Below are 22,338 nucleotides of genomic sequence, written 5' to 3'. Positions count from 1 at the left end.
AAAATGGTTTGTTTTTTTAAAGTTGATAAAGCAAATATTTTCTTTGAGGAACTGATTTTACATGTGCATTAATCATTGCAAAGATGTGAGTAGAGGTATGGTGTTTGCAGAGGAACCCAACCTGAATGGTATGCAAGCTTTTGCTGTACATTAATTTGATTTATATTTTACTTTTTCAGGCATTTCAAAGAAGATTACATTCAAATATTTCCCTATCTCCAGAAGGTTTACAATCTAAATTTGCACCCAAGGTACTAGGTAAAGTTTGAAAGAGCATCAGTTGGATCTCCTAGTTTCCCTGGCTCCTAGCTCAATACTCTAACCAACAGGCTACTCCATTCAAACATACGCTCTAGCAATTTCACGAGGTTTTTCTCCCTCCCCACTGATGGTGGGAAACTGCTAGAATGTAAAAATCTCGAAACACTTGACCCACAACAGCAGGTTTCTCCAAAGCTACCACTTTCGCTCCAAACAACCTGCCCGACTTCCTATGACCCCCCCCACCCCCCATGCTCCGCCCCCTTCCTTCCCACAACGAGCAGCGCCGTGGTTACTCCCCCCGCCACCAAACCCCAGAGGCAACCAATCCCGGTGCCTGTTACTTTGTAGAGAGCGCTTTCTACCTCTCCGCTACCTCACCTTCCCCTTGCTTGGGGGAGGGTAGCGGGTATTCGCCCAATCAGCCTCGGCCTTGACGCTTGGTGACGCGGCGGCAGCGGGGTGGCAGGGTTTAGTCGCGGTTGGTCCGTTTCTGGCGAGGGAGGTGCGGGGCGCGTGCGCATGCGTACACGCGCGCGCACGCACGCGAGCGGGGCGGAGAGCTGGGAAGCCGTGGCCGTTCCTGACAGGAGCCAGCGGCGCGGTGACTGGAGGCGGCCGGGGAAGGCTCGGGGTGGGAGGCAGAGGAGGAGGAGGAGGACTTCGGTCAATTCTGGCCCGAGAGACAGAGAGAGTCTGCTGAGGGGGAGGCGGACGGGACAGTGTGACCGGCGGTGGCGGTGCCGCGGAGCCGCAACGTGCTGTACGGTGGGGGTCTCTGCGGTCGGGGGGCCACCATGGTGTTTTTGAAGCTCCGGGAACAGGTAAGGTGATGAGCTCGGCGCTCCCGGGTTGGGGAGTAGGGAGGGGGGGGGGCTGACGCGAGGACTCGTCGGTCTGCTGTTACCGGGAGTTATTTCTAAAGTGTGCGGGCCCCGGGGGTGGGCGACAGGTGCTGGAGTCCAGGACCGCCTCCTGGCGGCTGAGGGATCCTGTGCGCTGCGGAAACGCGTCGAGTCCCATTTCTGTGGCAGCTCCGGATTCACACACACACTCTAGAAACAAGTTGGGGAGTGAGTTTGTGTGTGTGTGTACATGTTATTAGATATCATGTTCTTCTGACTTATAGACAATCCGCCTCTCTGGGAGTTCCAGCTCTTGTGCCGGTGGGCTCAGGTAACGTCGGCTTGGGCCTAACAGGTGGGAGTATGGCTCGGGGCTGGTGCTCTTTTCCTAGAGGAGCTGTAGGGAGTAGGGTGGTCCGTCCTATTTCTTTACGTATGTTGACATTGGCTACCGAGGCTCCTTGCATTTCCGATGCCTTATTTTTTATAAGCTTTCTCTTTCTTAGCTAGACTGCATATACTTGAATTGTATGTGCTATTTGTAGAGCTGCAAGGTGCTACTAATTTCTTATTCAGAGTCTCTCGTTAGCTCTGCTCTACTCTTACACGTTATCTTCATAAATTGTTTATACAAGGGTCTTCCAGGAGCCTTCTACCGGCATGCGATTGCTTTAGACTAGAGTATGCAGAAACCTTTGCTGCTTTGGTACAGTGGGAGACACTAGCAACTGGATTTGTAAAGCCATACACCATATGATGCTTAATGTGAGTGTGATAAACGTATTAACATTCAGTTGTATTGCCTTCAGCTTAAACATTTTAAAAAGAGGTAAATTTGCACACAAGACCATTCAAGCAAATTACATTTTACTTCAAGTGGCAGGGATTCTGAAAGTTAGCCTTAATTTTAGATTTTTAAGCTAAATTGGATTATTAGTGTATAAATTATGAAATTTTGTTTTTATATTTTGATTTTACCTCACCTGGACTATTTATTAATTTTCACAATTATAAAGCATCATATCCTTGCACACAGAAAAAACCATGAAAATTAGCTAAAGTACAATATTACACAAAAACCCCCAAAATAAGGAAGTGTCAAAAACAGTAATTTCCAGTGTTTCAAACAAATTAGGGAGGAGAAGTTGAAACCAAGGAGACCTAAGGAAAATAATGAAAAAGAAAAATACTTAAAATGAAAAAAAAAATCTGCAGCTAATAGATCTCATCACTGGACTTATTTAAGGACTCGAGGAAGATGTTAATATTCTTCTGGAGTCCAAAAATGACATCAATTGCTCATTAGCAAAGAAAATGTAACAGCTATTCTATTTAATCATGCATTTACACAGAATAAAAGAAGCATCCAATGTAATAACTTGCCTTAAAACAAGAAGTCCTTTCCTCCTCTCTTGAGTTAATTTAGACAGATCAGGAAAAATCGTAACAACTTGGCCATGAAAACAAGTTTGTTTCTAAAATGTAATCTCATCACATTGCTAAGGTCACCATCAGTCAGCAAAATTCCATGCACTGTAATTCAGGGCCTGAGTTTTCCAAGAAATTTGTCAGATTAAAAAGTTCTGTAGAAGATGAACAGCTTTGATTTTGTTGAAAATTAGATTGAGCGGGCATAGGCAAAAAAACCCAAACCTTGTTAATAGAACTTGGTTAGACTCAAAATATAATACATCAAGAAAATATTTCTTTAATGTCATGGATGGTGTCTCACTTATCACTTTAGGAAAATTTAACATGCCAAGATTTAGATGATTTTCTAGAAATTCTAATCTTCTGGAAAGGAAATACCGATTTTTAACCAAGGTAATATTAACAGCATTAATGTCTCTCTCTATAACTTAAATTTTGTTTGTGCTCCACAATTGACCTTCATGTTTCATCACCAGTGGCTCAAATGTAGACAGAAACATGGATAATCTTGCCTGCACGGTCATTGAGGGATTGATTTCCCAAAGTCCTTAGCTTCCAAACAGGCCGATACAGTACAGTGCGCTCCAACGTTTTAAGGGGCAGAAAACGCGCGTCCAATCCACCGAACCTAATAGCACCCTCAACATGCAAATGTAAATTTGCACAAAAGACCATTCAAGCAAATTACATTTTACTTTAAGTGGCAGGGATTCTGAAAGTTAGCCTTAATTTTAGATTTTTAAGCTAAATTGGATTTTGTTTATATATTAGTGTATAAATTGTTTATGAACGTTTGTATTTTTATATTTTGATTTTACCTCACCTGGACTATTTTATTAATTTTCACAATTATAAAGCAAATGCATGTTGAGGGCCCTATTAGGTATGCCCGCGGGATTCAGTAAGTAAAATGTGCAGCCAAGCAGCACATTTTACTTTCAGAAATTAGCGCCTACTTAAAGGTAGGCGCTAATTTCTTCGGTGACCGGGAAAGTGCACAGAAAAGCAGTAAAAACTGCTTTTCTGTGCACCCTCCAACTTAATATCATGACGATATTAAGTCGGAGGTCCCGAAGGGTAAAAAAAAAAAAGGAAAAAAAATTTGAAGTCGGCTGGCGGCTGTCGGGTCGAAAACCGGACGCTCAATTTTGCTGCGTCAGGTTTGCGAGCCCTTAGCTCTCAGTGGGGTCGAGAACCGATGCCGGCAAAATTGAGCGTCGGCTGTCAAACCCGCTGACAGCCGTCGCTCCGGGCCAAAAAGAGGTGCTAGGGACGCGCTAGTGTCCCTGGCGCCTCCTTTTGCCCGTTTCTACCGCCGGACCTAATTTAATACTGCATCGAGTGCACAGGCGAGTGGCCTGTACGCGCGCCGGGAGAGCAGGCGTTCGCCCGCTCTCCCACAGACTTTACTGAATCGGCCTAAAAGTGATTCCAGGGTCACTACTGTCAGTTTTGATGGTATTTTGAAAGACTTACCAGGACGAACATGCTGCTTCATCTATGGTAAACCAGAAGGTAGAGATTCCAAAACAACTTCTGGATCACTACCAAAATCTAATCAAAGGGAGCGAGACTGCAGGGCAGAGTCAGTTCCTCTGAGATCCTACACAGATGACAAGACCTTACTGCCTACCTGTTCCGCAGCAATAATGTCATTTGCAAGTGCCATTGGAAACTTATATGGGGAGTTGCATCTCTCAGCCGGTGGAGGTCTTTAATCTAAGGGGCTGAGGGAAACCTCCCCAGTGATACGGACTTTCCTTCGCCGGAAATCACAATGGGATATTGACATCTTGTACAGCAGATTGCTGTGAATAAAATACATTTTTTGTAGCGAGGGTGTTTGAACAATGTTCCCTCTACTTTTTGAAAGGCCTCAAGCGCAAACTTGTTTTTCTTTTGTGCAGAATTTTTATAACTGATTTAAAATTTGTGCGTTACGAGCTAGTATAATGCAAATAATATCTGGTTTTCTGGTTCGCAATATGTTCTGCCGTGTACAGGTGTTTATGACCTGTGTGCATGTGCACAGCTTAGCGAGAGCAGTGGTGCTGAAAGCCCCTTTTTGGTCCCTACATCTAGATAGGGACCTTTGTTTTCAGTTTTTATTTTATTTTCCTTTGGAATTTATCAGTGTTATGCTAAAAAAAAAAAAAAAAGCGGCAGGAAATCAGTGGGAAAGGTTTTCCACTGATTTTCTTCTGTTTTTGTTATAATAAACATACATTTTTGGAGAATGTAAAATAAAAACTGAAAATGGAAGGCCCTGTCCTATAGGTGAAGCCAGGGGTGTGCTATTGCACTTCCATCAACTTTACTTCAACTAGGGTTATTTTGCATTGTGATTAATTCATAATTGTAATCATATATGGATTTGAATACACTTTTTAATGTTTAAGCTCAAGTATTTTTCATTGTGGTTGTTGTAACAAAAGTTGTTTTTCCTGGGATAATCACGCCTAATGGATTTGTTTTGTGCACACCATGACAGGAGTGGCTCTCACTCATGACCCAGGGTATGCTGGGTATGATTCGGTCTTTTAAATTTATTGCTGATGCCTTTCTTTAAACTTGCATTGTGCCAATGACGGCTTCCTTCTGGAGGTCATATCTACAGGCAGCACATCCAAGATGTGCTTGGAAGTTTTTAAATCAAGTTGGTGGTGCTCAATACAGTTAGAAGTGTGTGTATCTTTGTCACATTTTCTTGGTCTGATTGCATCTCTTGGTACTTGTTGATTTTCTTTCTCTCCATATATCAAACAGTGTAGTTGCTTGGTACTTACACTTCTTTTAGCAATGATGGTCTTCTTTTTTTATCATTTTTTTCCATATTTTACCACAATATGTTTTCTAATGGGTTCAATATTGTCATGCTCATAATGTTTTTTTCTATTTATCCATCTGTAATGTATCTAGAACTAGAATAGTCTACAAATAGCCTATTTATGTAGCTAGTTGCAATTTAACAATTTTAATTTCTAGGTTTATTTTTCCCTGTTTTTGTATTGAGCATTTTTTTTGTCTTGGTTTGTGACTAAATACAGAACGTGCTGGTTTTATTGCTTTCTGGGATTCACTTCTGCAGGAAGTAACATGAAAATGAGAAGTATTGTAATTCACATTGATATAGCATGTATGGAAATTGAATACTTGTTCTCTATCATAAAGAACTTTGAAGAGCTACAGGCATTAGTATTAAATGAAGAAAAGCTATTTATTAGTTGATTTATCCTTTTTTTTTTTTTTTACTAGTCATTTCCCTCCTCCTGCTTTTAACATCTAACTCAATCAGAATTAGAATCTGTTGGGCTGAGATACCATGAGAACATTTGTTCATAACTACCGGGGGGGGGGGGGGGGGGGTTTCAGCTATTTTTTTTCTCTGTCCCCTTTAACTCAACCCATCATTGCAGTGAGGGTCTTCTGCTAGGTGCAACAAACCATGGTTCCTTCCTGAATGTGGCTAATGTGGACCTTTATCTGACCTCTAGGTGCTGTCATTGTGTGATAACTGAGGCACCTTTGCCACAGGGTCTGAGAATGCCAACTCTGAAACATTCCTGGACAGTCCAGGGAGCAGAATAGCTGACTTAGGAATCCAATCTAAGTCCTATGCATGGCAGTTTCAACAATGTCTGGCCCTGTTGATTATCTTAAAAAAAAAAATAAATTTGTGAAATATTTCTTCAAAAAATGGATATAGCCTTTTCACAGATGGCAAACATGCATAGCAGAGACAACTTTATTGATCTGCTGCAATACAATAATAAAGAAAATGACAGAAAAATTATATAAAAATTCACCATAAACAAATGCAACGAAGCAGCTATTACAGTATTCAGAAGTCATATTAAAATTGTTTATTGCAGGAAGAAAATTGATCAAAAAGTTACTTCCTGTCAAAATGAACTTATGTGCCACTTGGCAAAAGTAAAACAGTTTTTTTATGATTTAACTTGGTGTTTGGGGGGGGGGTCTATATATATTTCAAAATGTTGATGTAATGTTTTGAGTCCTCTGCCATTGTTCAGTCTCTTCTGGGCGTAGGACATTTGAAATTGCTGGCTTTATTGTGCTATGGGATGAATTGGCTGCCAGAATCCTGTAGAAAATTCCCATAATGCAACAAGGAAGTCTCTCTTTCATGTGCTGAATTGTAAACAATTTAGTTGGGAGAGACAGCGTTAGTGCTAAGGAAGTGATAAACACCTTTTTGAAACAAACAAATGTAGTCTGAGCTCCTGGCATCCTCCTGCTATGAATATAGGCAGGTGCAGTGAACCACACAGGTGATTCTTGGGATGACTTCATAGGATTTTTCCAGAAATTGTAAGGAAGGCTTCTGTGGATGGTTGGTTGGGTGTTCTGTACCAAACCACAGCAGAAACGTCTTCCCCTTTTATTAATGCAACCAAAAAAGAAGCAGCAAATATCACTTCAAAATTTTCTTTTAAACTTTTTCTTTCAGAATTTCCCAATTCATAATGCAGACAAACACAGCATCAGACCATTGGTGCAACAAATTCAATAAATTGTCTCCTGCTACACAATGGGCTACAAACATGTTAGCTTCATTCATGTGCTGGTTCCTTAGGCAAACTTAACCCCTTTCAGACCAACCTAATAATCATGAATGCACTTATCTTATATAAATGTAGCTCATAAACATAAACCACAGTCACTTTTAGAACGGCTCCAACGCTGTGTCATCTCTAGTCATCTTGAAACGCAACCCCACAAAGGCCCATGTTTCAGCAACTCACTCGCCTGCATCAGGGGTCAAAATTTCTAAAAATACTAGCTATAACAAACACACAACAAAGTAACAAAGTCCCCTGGCAAACCCATATGCCTTCAAACATATATCTCCTTTATTAATGGCTTAACGCTCAACCCTATATCCAGTCTGATGATAACATTTAAACACAACAGTCGTTAATTACACTTCAAGATGTCAAATGTAAATTCATAAGCACCAACCCTGTCCAGTCCTTAACGCCATTTACACTAACACATAACCCAAAATGCATCTGCTAACAGCAGGCATCCTAATCTATCTCTTTTTATTTAACCCAAATGAATGTACAGAATTCAACCTGTAAATCCATCGCTGTTCTCTACATATTAATAAAGCATCCAAATTGCCCCCTTGTGCGTCCAAAGCCACTTTTTCCAAAACTGCAAAAGTGAAATTAGCAGATGAGTGCTGCCTAGCTAAACAATGCGCAATCACAGATGCCTCGACCCATAATAGAGCTCTGATGCTCTATCATTGTTTTCAAAGATCTTTCAGCAGAGTGGTTTTTGTGTGATGGCTTTCCCTGGTGTTTGGGAGAATGGGCCTAGTTTTTCAGCAGCACATATAAGAATGTGTTGGAGACTTTCTCTGTTTTCCAATTCAGTGTCTGCAAGTGAAACAAGTGTGGGCTGATATGGTGAAGTTAAATAAGAGACTGATCTGCATCGACCTGCATGCTAGCACATTGAGTATGTGAGAGCCCAGCACATCCTGCGTGGTTTGCGAATGTTTTTATATGGATAATACTGAACTGCAGGCCTTGTCTTTCCGGGAGCCATTCGTTCGGATGACTCTGGGGGCATTACAGCTGCGTACTGTTCCATCCTTCTTGCCCAAGGTAGTCTTGGACTTTAATTTGAATCGGTCCATCTCCTTGCCGACCCTGGATAAGTTCAGGGATGCTGAGGAGTTTCACCTTTTCTGCTCCTTGGATGTTAAGCATCTTGTAGGGTGGTATCTGGAGGGCTCTTGAGTCTTTTCAAAAGATGGATCGCCTGTTTGTTTTCCATGGTGGGAGTAAGCAGGGCACTCCGGCTTCATGGACTACCTTAGCTGCTTGGATTAAGGAGGCGGTCACAGCCGTGTATGTGGATGCTGGAAAGTTGATGCCTACTCAGGGCCCATTCCGCTGGGGTTCAGGCAGTGTCATGGGCGGAGGTTAGTTTGTCTTCCATTGCTATCTGCTGAGCTGTGACGTGGTCCTCCTTATAGGTTTTCTCGTCTGGATGTGCAGGCCCGAGAAGATGTAGCCTTTGCATGCAAGCAGCCTCCCACCCTGTTGGAGTAGCTTTGGTACATCCTACTGATCCTGAGTCTATCTGTCTACACGCTAGGAAATGGAGAAATTACTTACCTGATAATTTTGTTTTCCTTAGTGTAGACAGATGGACTCAGCTTCCTGCCTTTGGTTGCCGCATGAGTTTGTCAGTAGTCCTCCTGTGGGGCTCTGGGTCCCAAGGGATTACTGGTAAGTGTTCATCCAGTCCTTAGCTTGGGGTGCCTAGAATCATACATGAGTTCAGTGTTTATGGTTGGTTGAGTACAGTTCTGTTTACTTGTTTTTAATCAAGTTTTTTGTTAGTCTGTCCACAGTTGCTTTTGAAGAGAATACTGGCTGGCTGGGGTCAGTACAGGACTATATATACTGTGACGTCAGCTTGCTCCGTCTCCATCTGCTGGCAGGGGAGCATAAACCACTGGTCCTGAGTCCATCTGTCTACATGCTAGGAAAACAATTATCCGGTAAATAATTTCTTCATTACTTTCATTATGTTTGAAGGCTATCGTGGAGGCTTATGAATCATCTCTAAAAGATTTCCAAACTACCATGGCTATGTTTATCAAGGATTTGAAAACTCAGGAACATACATTTTATCTTTCAGACAGGTGAAACCAGTAGTTTATGCACCTCTACCAGCAGATGGAGACGGAGCAAAGCTGACATCATTGTATTTGTACCCCTGCAGTGATATGAGCTTGCCAGTATTCTGTCTCCAGCAGATGGTGGACGTGTAGCTCCCTACTGGGGATTGCTTAAAAAAAGTAAAGGATTATTTGTCCCTTTCTCCTGTGGTGATACCTTATGGGTCCCTACCTCAGTTGAGAATTGCCGAGGTGATTTCTGTGGGGTCTGATGAGTGCCTTGGTCCAGTAGCTGGTTTTTCAACTGGTGTGGACTTTGCTGTAAAGAAAAAAAAATCCCCAAAAAACAGCTGAAAGGCAAGCAGGAAGCCGAACATGGCGGTGAAGATATATGCCCTCTCCCCCCACAGCCGGAGACCAACCTCGTACTGAATTGGGATGGGCTGAGCTCAGGTAAAGGGTAATTAAAAAAAAATAAAAAATATAGAGAAGAGAGTTGGGTAAGGATTCCTTCTGCCCCACCCCTGGTCTTCATGCTGGCGTGAGATCATAAGGTCGTTCCTGCCTCTTCGAGAGCTCAGGGATGTGGTCAGCTGGCGGGTTGAGAAGCCTTTATGGCTTGGCCCTGCTAACATGGCTTGTCTTCCTCGCTGCATTACAGGCTGCAGCAGCATTTTCGTGCATTTTTTGTGCACCAAAGACTGCCCTCTTCAGTTTCTGTTGGTTCGTGCTTATGCATCTGGCAGAGCAGCCAGTTGTGTACTTAGTTGGGTTCTGAGGGAGCTCAGTTTGTGCACTTATTATGGAACACTGAGTTCCTAAGTTTTGCATGTCTAAATTTTGCATGTACTATTGTCAGACGCCTGTTAGGGCTTATTGATGAATTGATGGTGCCCATAGCAAAGAAGCCTAAGTGCCTTGCCCTATGTGTTGCTTGTCATATTCGGGCATCTAAGCCTGGCGTTCCCTCTAACTCAGTGATGGCTAACCTATGACACGCGTGTCAGAGGTGACACGCCGAGATGTTTTTGCTGACACGCGCAGCATTTCATGGACTATCGGGAATTTTTTTTTTTTTTTTATCGGCTGCACTGAGCCTTTTTTTTTTTTTGGCTGCGCCGACCCTTTAAAATTAGGTTTTTAGTATCCCCCCACCCTCCGGACCTCTCCAACCCACCTCCCCAATGCCCCTGGGCGCAGGGAGGCTCATTCGGCGCAGCGATAGGCAGGGCCGTGGTGAGGCTCACGTCACCACGGCCCGAAGAAACATTGCATTTAAACGTGCTGATGCTCCTCCTCCTTCCTGCCTGTACGGCCCCGGAAGTAAACGTTGCCGGAGCCGCGTGGGCAGGAAGGAGGTGAAGCATCAGCGCATGCAGAAGAGGACCAGCACTTGTGCTTACGGGCCGCCTTGAATTCCAAGTCACAGCGGCCCGAGAAGAGGAAGAGGCCCGGTAGCAGGGCCACCGCAGCCCGAGAAGATCAGGGCCGCTGCAGGGCCCATCCTGCGGCGACCCGCGAAGAGGAGGCCCAGAGGTGAGAGAGAGGCTGAGGGTCTGTAGAGTGTGTGTGTGTGCGTGTATGAGATGAGTTGAGAGATTGTGTTTGAGAGTGAGGACCTGAATGTTTCAAGAGACAGCATGTGCTTGAGCAAGACAGCATGTGGGGGAGAGAGAGAGAGAGAGAGCCTGTGTGTGAGAGTCAGACAGCATGTGCCAGTGAGAGACTGTGTGTGTGTATGAATGATTGTATGAGAGAGCATGTGAGAGCCCGTGTGTGTGTGAGAGAGAAATGCATGTGAGAATGAGACCCTGACTGTGTGTTTGAGGGAAGAAGATGGAGAGAAAAGAAACAGAAAAAAAGACAATATAAAAGGAATTGGCAAAAAAAATAAGAAAGGGAAGGTAGGAAAAAAAAAGCCTGTGACCAGCCAATTAGAAAACTAAGATCAGACAGCAAAGGCAAAAAAAAATATATAGATTACTTTTTAGTGATTGGCACATGTAATCTTTGGGAATGTGCAAGAATAGCACTTTCTCAACGGATCTCACAATGTACGAGATCAGCATGGAGAAAGTGGAAGCCCACAGGGCCTGCACAGAGGAGGCAGCAGAATGGACTTCAGTGTCAGTAGCAGCAATCGGCACCTCCCCAATAGCCATGTGGCAGCAGTGACAGTGGCAGCAGAGGAATGAGAGAGGTTCCGAGGTTGCTGGCAAAAGAGAGGGGGGGTCTGCCTTTAGTGTGTGCATGTGTATGAATGGGACTCTGCCTGGGGGGTGTATGTGTGTGAATGCATGGGTGCCTGCCTGGGGGTCTGTGTGTGTGAGAATGAATGTGTGCATGCCTGGGGGATGGGGAGGGAGTGGTGTGAAAATGAATGGGAGCCAATAAAAGAAACAGACTGACAGATGAAGTTTGTAACTCTTGCCTGGGCTTGAAGTGTACGAAATACCAACCTTCAATTGAAGATTTAGCCAATGAAATTCAGCAATAAAAAAGGCACTAAGCAGGTAAGGTAAAGAATTATTTGTTTTTGCTTTATTAATAAATACAGTACATATATTAAAATTATAACTTGTTATTAATTAGAGCTACAAATATCACAAAATTATGGATTTTTCTAGAAGTGACACACCACCCGAGTTATGCTTGGGTTTTTTATGAATTTTGACACACTGAGCTCAAAAGGTTGGCCATCACTGCTCTAACTTGTTTCAGCGCTTTTTGGAAGCTCAGGACGAATAGCTTCAGTCTGATTTTACTAAGCCCGGTTCTTCCCAGCCTGGTGTGGGAATGGAAGAACTGCCAGAAGGGTCGCCTGACTTTGGAGCTTCCCTAACTGGATCATCAGTGGGGGAAGGTAGTTCTGTGGGCACAGGCCAGGTGCCCCCTGCTTTTGGCATAGATCCCTCTGCCTTTTCTTAGGTAGGATTTTTTTTTCAAGGACTGTAGTCTCTTCTTCAGGCTCTGACCTCGGCCCTGGCCACTGTTAACAGATCAGGGTTGCAGGCAGTGAAATCCTGCATCCCTGGTCCTGCAGGTAAGCATTGGAGTACGCCGGGAGCCGGTCTTCCCGATAGGGATCCAGATGGCACGGATGATGATGAAGCTGATTCTTCCTGGAGGATGGGGGAAATTTCTTCGGGATTGCAGCTATATAGAACTGTGGAGGCTCTTTCGTAAAGATGAGTTACTATCTCTGATTTCCCAGTCATTTTATTTTTTTATTTTAAAACATTTATTACCCGCCCTTCCTACGTTCAGGTCGGGGTACAATAAAACACACAAAATGCATGCAGATGCTGGGAATGCCTGGGATTGAATCCATGTCTGAGCCAAAGAAAGATCCCATTTTGATTTTTTTGCATAAAGCCTCATGTTTCTTCTCTATTTTGGAGGCCATTCAAGAATTAATTGATCTTGAGTAGGACGCCCCGGAAACTAACTTAAAAAAATGGGGGGGGGGGGAGTCTTGGAAGGACTGTACCCCCTGGATCCAGTTGTGAGAGAACAGTTACATTTTCCGAAGGTGAATGTGTTTGGGTCTGCTGTCCCTAAGCAGATGACTATTCCCGTAGAAGGGGGAGCGGCCCTGAAGGATGCCTAGGATAGGAGAATTGAGGCTATCCTTCAGCAGGCCTTTGAAGCAATGAATTTGCAGATAGCTTCGTGTTGTTCTCTGGTGGTTTTCTCTTGTTTACTTCTCTTGCAGGAGATTGATGAATCTGATGTGAATTCCAGGGCAGATGCAGGCTGTGATTTGGTCTGCACTTCGGTAATAGCGGCAAGGCGTCAGCTATGGCTGAGAAATTGGTTGGCTGATTTAATCTTGAAGTCTAACCTTATGAAGTTACCTTTTAAAGGCTTGCTCTTGTTTGGGAGCGAGCTGGAGAAAATGGCCAATAAGTGGGGCGAGTCCCCGGGTTCCTCAATTACTTGAGGATAAGAAGCAGGCGCCATGATCCTTCAGCACGAGAAGTCATACTAGGGGGTTCAGCCATTTTCAACCCTATAGAGCAGGGGTCAGGAACCTTTTTGGCTGAGAGAGCCATAAACGCCACATATTTTAAAATGTAATTCCATGAGAGCCATACAATATGTTTAAAACTAAATACAAGTAAATGTGTGCATTTTATGTAAGATCACACTTTTAAAGTACAATAAGTCTCTGAAAATATTACACCAGGCCTTAAGACACCAATACATCTCCTATTAGGAAAACGGACCAAGTCAGGCTGCTATAGAGTCCTACACAGAAACTACACGCCAGCAGAAAACCTCACCTGAATCACGTGCTGTCCCTCACCTAACATAGAATAAAGAGACCAAAACGCATAACAAGAAGCATGCAGAAAAAACTGAATTGGAAACTGCAACAAGCCAGAGTCTCTGTATGCAGTGTAACAAAGGAAAAAAGAAACATCACCCATCCTTATAAAACAAATCAAGAAATATAAAATCATCAGCAGTAAAACTGTACTAACAAAAAGAACATATTTCGAAACAGCTGATGAGTGGAATATCCAATAATTAAAAACTCATATAAAACATTTCCAGATACCAACAAAATATTTCAAAATAGCAGACACAAAGACCCAGTAATGAAAAATAAGGATACAAAAATTTTTTTGCTCTGCATACCTGGGAACGTTTGATATCCAGGTGTCCTGAGATTGTTCTGAATTAGCAGGAGGCGGGGTGGTTTGCTTGGAACTTTCTCCTCTCTGTCACATACCAGCGCTCTCTCTCACACTGGCTCTCAATGACACACCTATACACACATGCTCTCAGTACTCACATATACCCATGTTTTTTCTCTCTCACTTATATAGGCTCTTAATTACGCATTTACACACATGCTATCTTTTCACGCTTACACACACACACAGGCTTTCAATCACACACATACATGCTGTCTTTTTCTCTCACACACAGACTCTCATTCACATGCTTACAAACATGTCCTCTTTCTCTCATTTACACACAGGCTCTCAATCACATACTCACATGCTCCCTCACCTAAATCAGCTCTCAATCACACACAGACACACATGATCTCTCTCTTACTTATACATACAGGCTCTTAATCATACATACACATGATTTCTCTCACACACAAAGGATCTCAATCATACACACATACTCTTTCACACAAACAGGTTTTCAATCACAAACTTACACATACAGGTTCCCAATGGTAAACTTACATTCATGCTCTCTCTCTCTCACAGGCAGGCTCTCAATCACAGACATACTCTTTCACATGTACAGGCTCTCAATCATTCACATACATGCATCTCACACACACACACACACACACACAGGGCCCCCCCCCCCCCCCCCGCGGCCCGGAAGAGGAAATGGAGAGTATTGGGTGCCTGCACGGCAAGAAGAGGCCACGCTAGTGCGCTCGGCATCAGCCCGAAGAAAAGAAGACTGCAGCGCGGCTCGGAGGAAAATGAAGAGGTTCAACCGCGGCCGATGGGACTCCGCCTCCGCGAGGGCTGAAAATGAAGAGGTTAGCGTTGGGAGGAGGCTGCTGCTGCCACGAGTTCCCGGGGTGGGGGAGAGAGAGAGTGAATGAACGAGCAAGCTTGCTCGCTCATTCACTCTCTCTCACCCCCACCCCCACCCCGGGAACTCGTGGCAGCAGCAGCCTCCTCCCAACGCTAACCTCTTCATTTTCAGCCCTCGCGGAGGCGGAGTCCCATCGGCCGCGGTTGAACCTCTTCATTTTCCTCCGAGCCGCGCTGCAGTCTTCTTTTCTTCGGGCCGATGCCGAGCGCACTAGCGGGGCCTCTTCTTGCCGCGCACGCACCCGATACTCTCCATTTCCTCTTCCGGGCCGGGGGGGGGGGGGGGGGGAAAGAAGAGAGCACGTCGGTGCCGCTGACTCCAGCTGTCCTGCCGCATTCCGCCCGGGCTGACAGCATTTTAAGCCCGGGCGGAGGAGGACCGGGGAGCAGCTGGGTCAGCGGGAAAGTGTGGCGACTGTCTGCGAGCCAGATGCAGCCCTCAAAAGAGCCATATCTGGCTAGCGAGCCATGGGTTCCCGACCCCTGCTATAGAGGAATGGCTTTTCAGAGGACTCAACCTTTGGGTAGATCTCAGTCCTTTTGCGCCAGGCAGCCCAGATGTGGGTGCAGGCTCAGGTAATGGAGCATCCCGAGGCTCCAAATGAAGGTGTGCCGACCCACCTCTGGGGAAGGATATAGTTGGTCGCCTCTGTCTTTTCTTTTTTTTTATTGGAGTAGGTCGAGGTCACATTATAGACCAGTGGGTTCTGGAGGTGATAAATGGCTATGCACTGGAGTTTTGCAGTGTTCCTTGGGACATGTTCATAGTGTCTCCATGCAAATCTACAATGAAGAGACAGGCAATGGAGTGTACGTTGTTGAGACTCCTCAGCCTATGGGCTGTGGTTCCAGTGCCAGCAACTCGAGAAAATATGAGCTGATATTCCATTTATTTCGTTGTGCCCAAGATGGAGGGCTCTTTTTGTCCTATCATAGATCTCAAGAGAGTCAGCTCTCATTTGCATGGAAATCTTGCACTCAGTGAAAACGGCAATACATTCGGGGCAGTTCCTGATGTCTCTGGATCTGTCTGAGGCGAACCTGCATATTCCCATTTGGCTAGAGCATCAATGATTTCTGCATTTTGCAGTTTTGGGGTGTGATCAATTTCGAGCGCTACCTTTTGGTTTGGCCACCGCGCCCAGAACTTTTTACAAGGTTGTGGTGGTAGCAGCAGTGGCGACGCAGTTGAGAAGATGGGATCCTGGTACACCCGTACTTGGACGACTGGCTGATTTGTGCCCAGAGTCTGGAAGAGAGCCTCTGGATCTCGCACAAGTGATCTTGCTTCTGGAGCTAAGTTGGGTCATGAACCTGGCCAAGAGCAATCTTCAGCCAGCACAATTGCTAAAGTATCTCGGTGTTTGGTTCGACACGAATCAGGGCAGGGTGTTCCTGTTGGAGGGCGGTATTCAGAAACTGATGGCACAGGTGCATCTATTGATGAGCACAATATGCCCGACAGTGTGGTCCTATCTTCAGGCGATTCCGGATGTAGTGCTGAGGGCGAGGGTGCATATGCATCCTCTTCAGCACACTTTGCTGTCTCGATGAAGCCCACAGTCTCAAGACTATTTTTGATTCTGCTCCAACTGCTGATTGAGGTCTGCACTCTCCTGCAGTGGTGGTCAAAAGCATGTCATTTAAGAGAGGTGGTTTCCCTAAGATCACCGGACTGGCTAGTACACAAGACAGATGCGAGCCTCCAAGGTTGGGGAGCTCACTGTCAGGAGCTGTCAGCGCAAGGGCGCTGGAGTGGAGAAGAGTCTCTCTGGAGCCTCAATTGGCTGGAAGCTTGTGCAGTCTGGTTGGCATGCTTGCGGTTTGGTGATTAGATTGCAGGGTTGAGCGTTCCGGATAATGTCAGACAATGCAACGACAGTGGCTTACATAATTGGCAGGGAGGAATCAAGAACCAGCAAGTGTTGCAGGGAATAGCCCAACTTATGGAATGGGTGGAACTGTATCTTCAGGAGATCTCAGCCTTGCACTTTGCAGGAAAAGACAATGTAGGAACCGACTTTCTCTGCAGACAGTGTGGATCCAGGAGAATGGGAATTGTCAAACGAGGCATTTCAGCTAATAATGGATTGCTGGGGCCTTCCATGTATGGATCTAGTGGTGACTTCTCGCAATGCGAAAGTCCCTCGCTTCAGTCGCAGGAGAGCTACAAAGTCTTTGGCCATCGATGTCCTTGTGCTAGAGTGGCTGTAGGACAAGCTGTATGCCTTTCTCCTGTGGCCCATGTTGGGCAGAATTATTCAGAAGATCGAGAGTCACAAGGGGATAGTGCTGGTGGCACCAGATTGACCCAGAAGACCATGGTATGCAGATTTGTGAAGACTTCTGGTGGACTCTCCTCTCCGGTTTCTGGTACACAGGGATCTGCTACGGCAGGGCCTTGTTCTTCATGAAGATCAGAAACTATTTTGTCTTATGGTATGGCCCTTAAGAGGGCTTGTTTGCTGAAGCATGGTTATTCTATTGTGGTGAATGTCACTTTGCTACAAGCTAGCAAGTTCTCCACTTCCTTAGCCTATATGCAGGTTTGGCAAGTGTTTGAGGCTTGGTATGAAGATCAAGGGGTTCTTCGTTCGGTTAAGATCCCGCTCGTTTTGGAATTTTTGCAGACTCCTGAAGAACCCTCTTTCGTAACATGCTTATGTTATCTCGTGCTATTGTTGGTTGATCTTTATTTTTATGTCTTTTATTGTGTATGTGTTATTAATTTTATGTATGTTTTACTGTAAATCGCTTAGACCTATTTTGTGTTAAGCGATTAATAAATTTTAATAAATACAAAAGGGTTGGTCCTTAATTCACTAAAGGTACGGGAGGTGGCTCTTGCCTGTTTCAGAGGTCAGGTGAATGGTGGGCCCCTGTCAGTTCATCCAGATGTGGCCTGTTTCTTGAAAGAATTGAAGCAACTTCATCCTCCTTTGTGGTTACCGGTACCCTTGTGGAGTCTTAATCTAGTTTTGGAATTTTTAGTAGGCCCTACTTTTTCACTCGATGCATGACCTTTCCTTGAGGTTACTGACTAAAAACTGTTTCTTGTGGCAATTTGTTCTGCGCATCACATATCCAAGCTACAGGTCTTGTCTTTCCAGGAATCGTTTCTACTAGTGATTCCGGGGAGATACAGCTGTATACTGTTCCTTCTTTTTTGCCAAAAGTGGTCTCGGATTTTCACTTGAATTGGTCTATTTCTCTGCCGTCTCTGAACAGCCAAGAGATGCGGAAGAATACTGCCTGTTTCGGCCCTTGGATGTCAAGAGGCATATCTTGAGGTATTTAGAAGTTTCTGAACTCTCAGTAAGACAGACCAGCTGTTTTATATTCCATGGTGAGAGTAAACAGGGTGAGTTGGTGTTGCAGGCTACAATAGCCTGCTGGATGAAGGAGGTAATCACGGCCATGTATGTGGATGCAGAGCAGCTGTTGCCTAGTCAGGTTTGGGCTCAGGCAGTGTCATGCATGGAGGTTAGATTGTTGACGCCTGTCAACATTTGCCTAGCTGCCTTCTCTTTCGTACCATCTGTAATGGATTTTTTTCCCAAGTAGAATTATGTTTTAATGGATTTATTAGGTCTCTATTTGCGTCAGTTCTTTTTTGGCAGCGATAGAATGTCGGCAGATGATTCGATAGTTTGTGGTCCTTCTAAGTGGACACCCTCTGGTTCAGTTGATCTTGTAAGTCACACATTTAGCAAATTGATACGAATGGACACTCGCGATGTTTCCAGCAGGTATTCAATATGATGAAAAAGGAACATATGGCAATAAGAGAATTACAGTCTGATTGTTCATTTGTTGTGAAAGCAGCTGACAAAGGGGGAGCAATAGTAGTTATGGATAGCACAGCTTATAAAGCAGAAGTGTTGTCAGCTCTCCAATAAGTCCTTTTATATGGTGTTGACAGCGAATCCAGCAGTTGATATCAAGTCTTGGATAGACAACACTTTGGAGGCAGCATTTTTAAGATCTTGGCGCACTAACAGAATATAATTTTTTGCAAACTGAGTCACCGGCAACACCGGTCATGTGTATATTAACCAAAATACACAAGTCTATGGTAAAACCTGCTGGGTTTTTGTTAGAACCTCTGTCAGTTTATGCTGACAGATTTCTGAGACCTTATGTCTTGAAGGTGTCCTGTTATGTATGGGACTCAGCTGATATTATTAATATGTTGCAAGTTTATCAGGGTCCATTCCAGTCGTAGGGTTTAGCTACAATTGATATTGTTTTCATTGTATACTAATATACCACAAAGGGAAGCTTTGGCAATTATAGAAGAAAAATTACAATTTAAAGAGATGTTGACACAGATTCCCTCTTCATTGTCTGTCTGTGAACTAGCCGCTTATGCCTTTTATGAGAACTTTTTTATGTTTAATGTTTTTTTTTTTTTTTAATAAATAGGTGAAGGGTGTAGTAATGGGCACAACGATGGCTCCTGATGTAGCCAAGCTATATGTGGGTTGTTTTGAAGATAGATGGCTTAAAGTGTGTCCTGTTGATTAAGTTGAGGCGTTGGTACATCAATATTCTTGTGTTATGGGCAGATCAGTCATCTTTCGAATAGTTCATGTCCTGGCTAAATCTTTGTGATAGTAATTTGCAGTTCACTTACACTTCAGTATCAAGGTTGTTTCATTTTTGGACATTAGAAAACTCGATTTGGGCCTGAGGGTTTTCACTTTTCTTTATATAAAAACACCCCCACTGATCGCAACACTTTATTGCATTGCCAAAGTTGTCATCCGATTGATAAAACTGACCTACCTGTAAGTAGTCTTTCATTTAAGGCGTGTGCTCATTGTTGTCTGATTTTAAAATGAAAGCATGGGAGATGCGGATGCATTTTAATCAGAGGGACTATCTGAAAGCTGTGGTAAATAAGGCCTGTATGCAAGTAAGGTGGATTAAGAGAGACTTGCTGTTACAACTTCGTGCACAGGAACAAGAGAAGCGGATTGTGTGTTTTGGCATTTTCGCCACAGATTTATCAAGTGCAACGAAGCATAAAGAAACATTGGGGTGTATTACAGTTTTATCCAGCGTTCCAAAAGGCCCCTGTGTCCTCTTTTACAAGAGAATGCAACACACGTGATAAGTTGATGCTCTCCATGTTTAATGACATTGACGTTCCTTCCAGTATAGTGGCAGCAGGTGGCCACAACCCCTGTGGGAGATGTTCTGTATGTGCACAGTCATTTGATGGGGATGTTATTACCTTTGGTTCCACTTTATATGTATAGAAGGAGTTTAAATTTTATGGTGCAAGCGCCCACTTATCTATGTTGGGAAAACCAGAGGATCTTTAACAAGAATGATAGAGCATCAGAATTCTATTATGAGACAGCAGGTTGAGGCACCTGTAGTTGTGCATTGTTTAGCTAAGCAGCATTCATATGCTAATTTCACTTTTGTGGTTTTGGATGCATAAGGGAGCTATTTGGAAGCTTTATTAATACATAGAGAACAGTGATGGATTTACAAATTGAATTCTGTGCATCTGTTTGAGCTAAATAAAGAGATTGGGGTACTTGCTGTTAGCACATGCAATCAGTTATGTATTAGTGTGAATGGCGTTAAAGTTGGTGCGTATGACATTTTCATTTGACATCGTGGAGTATGATTAGTTATTGTGGTGTTTAAATGTTATGATCATATTGGGTACATGGTTGAGCATTAAGCCGTTAATGAAGGAGATATGATGTGTTTGAAGGTATGTGGGCGTATGGGTTTGCTGGAGGACTTTGTTACTTTATTTTGTTGTGTGTTATGGCTAATATTTTTGTTTCTATTCTTAGAATTTTTGATCCCTGATGCAGGCGAGTGAGTTGCTGAAAAATGGGCCTATGTTGGGTTTTGTTTCAAGATGACTAGAGACAACACACCGTTGGAGCCATTCTGAAAGTGACTGTGGTTTATGTTTATGAGCTACATTTATATAAGATAAGTGCATTCATGATTATTAGGTTGGGCTGAAAGGGGTTAAGTTTGCCTAAGGAACCAGCACATGAATGAAGCTAATGGTGCTTTTTTTCTAAGACTATAGCCCATTGTGTGGCAAGAGACAGTTTATTGAATTTGTAGCACCAATGGTCTGATGCTGTGTTTGTCTGCATTATGAATTGGGAAATTAAAAAAAAAAGTTTAAAAGAAATTTGAAGTGATATTTGATGCTTCTTTATTGGTTGCATTACTATGGTTGGGGGTTTCTGTGCTGTTCTTTTGTTATTTGTTTTCCGTTGTTGGAGAAAGTTCTTGCAAGATTGCAACTTTTTTTTTTTTTTTGCACTATTCTGAATCATAGATGAGTGTCTTTTGAAAACAGTTTTTGTTTTCTTTAGTCAGTTTAGATAGGCCTTTAGACACTTTTATGCTTTTTATCTAGGTTTTTTTAAATTTAATGATTTGAGCAAGTCATAGTTTCTCTTCACTGATGCACATTTGGCACTTGTGATGTCAGTTTTTGCTGTTTTGATATGTTTTTTCTAAAATTTCTTATTCTGTTGAATTTACATCTTTTTTTTTTTCCTCACCGTGATTGAAAGACACCAGCAGCTTCAGAAGATGGTCCTAAACCCTCAAGATCATCATTCTGGGTTCTACAAATGATTGGTGAAGATCATGACATCTTTATGCTACTGCTATTACAAGTTGTCATAGTGAGAGTTGTGAGCCTTGTAGGAGAGGATCTGCACCCACCTGACCAGTGCAAGTAAATACAACTCAACGTTGACATCAAAGCCCAAGGGAAAGAGTCTTGTTAAACCAGTCCTCAGTTGCTTCAACTCCTGAGTTACAGAATAAGCTTTGGAGTAAGAACAAGACCCTCTACCTCTGTCTGACTCATCACAAGGGCTTGAAAGACTCTAAAGCAGGCAAAACTAAGCCTTGAGTGGAGGCTTTTGTGTGCTGGTGCTTTTTATCAACACATGGCTGTGATGGCTTGAGCATGGTGCAAATTCTGAAGCTCAGGTGCAACTTCATTTGGAGGAACCACATAGCCTTCCGTGCAGAGGCCAAATTTAATGTGTTCTCCCAGAGGCCATCAACAATTCTTATCACTCTAGATGTTGAGGTTAGCATAGGAAAGATGATCATGGCATCAAATTTAAATGATGCTTTATGAGCACCATGGTGCACTTGTCAGACTTTTTGACAGCTGTGGATTTGCTAGACTCTTCAGTATCTGCTGGTTCAGATTTCTTTGCGTGGACAAAGATGAGGGTGGCATCAGCCTCATCAGCCAGAATAGTTGCAGAAATAACTCTTAATTCCAATCAGGTTTACAGTTAAACCTGTGCCATTTGCATCTGTGGTGCCTAGGTTGGCCCATCCTCAGAGTGGTCATCCTATTGAGGACTCTTGTGTTGAAGATGTATTTAGGCTCTAAAGACGTTCTGAGTACACCCTGTGCAACTGACAGGAAATCATTCCCATTGGAGAAGGTTCCTTTCTGTACAAAAAGCAAGGAAAGGGGCTGATGAATACTATAAAACTTCTACTTTGCAAATGTTTACATGAGTCTGTGTGGACTTCA

The 22,338-nt window shown here is 43.6% G+C and overlaps 1 protein-coding gene across 1 annotated transcript in view; it reads left to right on the top strand.

The window, feature by feature from the left end:
* The first annotated feature begins 612 nt into the window (after positions 1 to 612).
* Positions 613 to 22,338, top strand: part of ANKRD28 (ankyrin repeat domain 28) — an 805,300-nt gene continuing 783,574 nt past the window's right edge. Inside the window, exon 1 of the mRNA XM_029589217.1 lies at positions 613 to 1,085. Coding sequence (XP_029445077.1) covers positions 1,059 to 1,085 — 27 coding nt within the window. The 5' untranslated portion in view covers positions 613 to 1,058. The remainder of the gene's footprint in view (positions 1,086 to 22,338) is intronic.

This window comes from Rhinatrema bivittatum, chromosome 2, assembly GCF_901001135.1.
Source record: "Rhinatrema bivittatum chromosome 2, aRhiBiv1.1, whole genome shotgun sequence".
Lineage (NCBI taxonomy): Eukaryota > Metazoa > Chordata > Amphibia > Gymnophiona > Rhinatrematidae > Rhinatrema > Rhinatrema bivittatum.
Note: the sequence above shows the minus strand (reverse complement) of the source record. Positions and strands in the feature narration are given on the sequence as shown.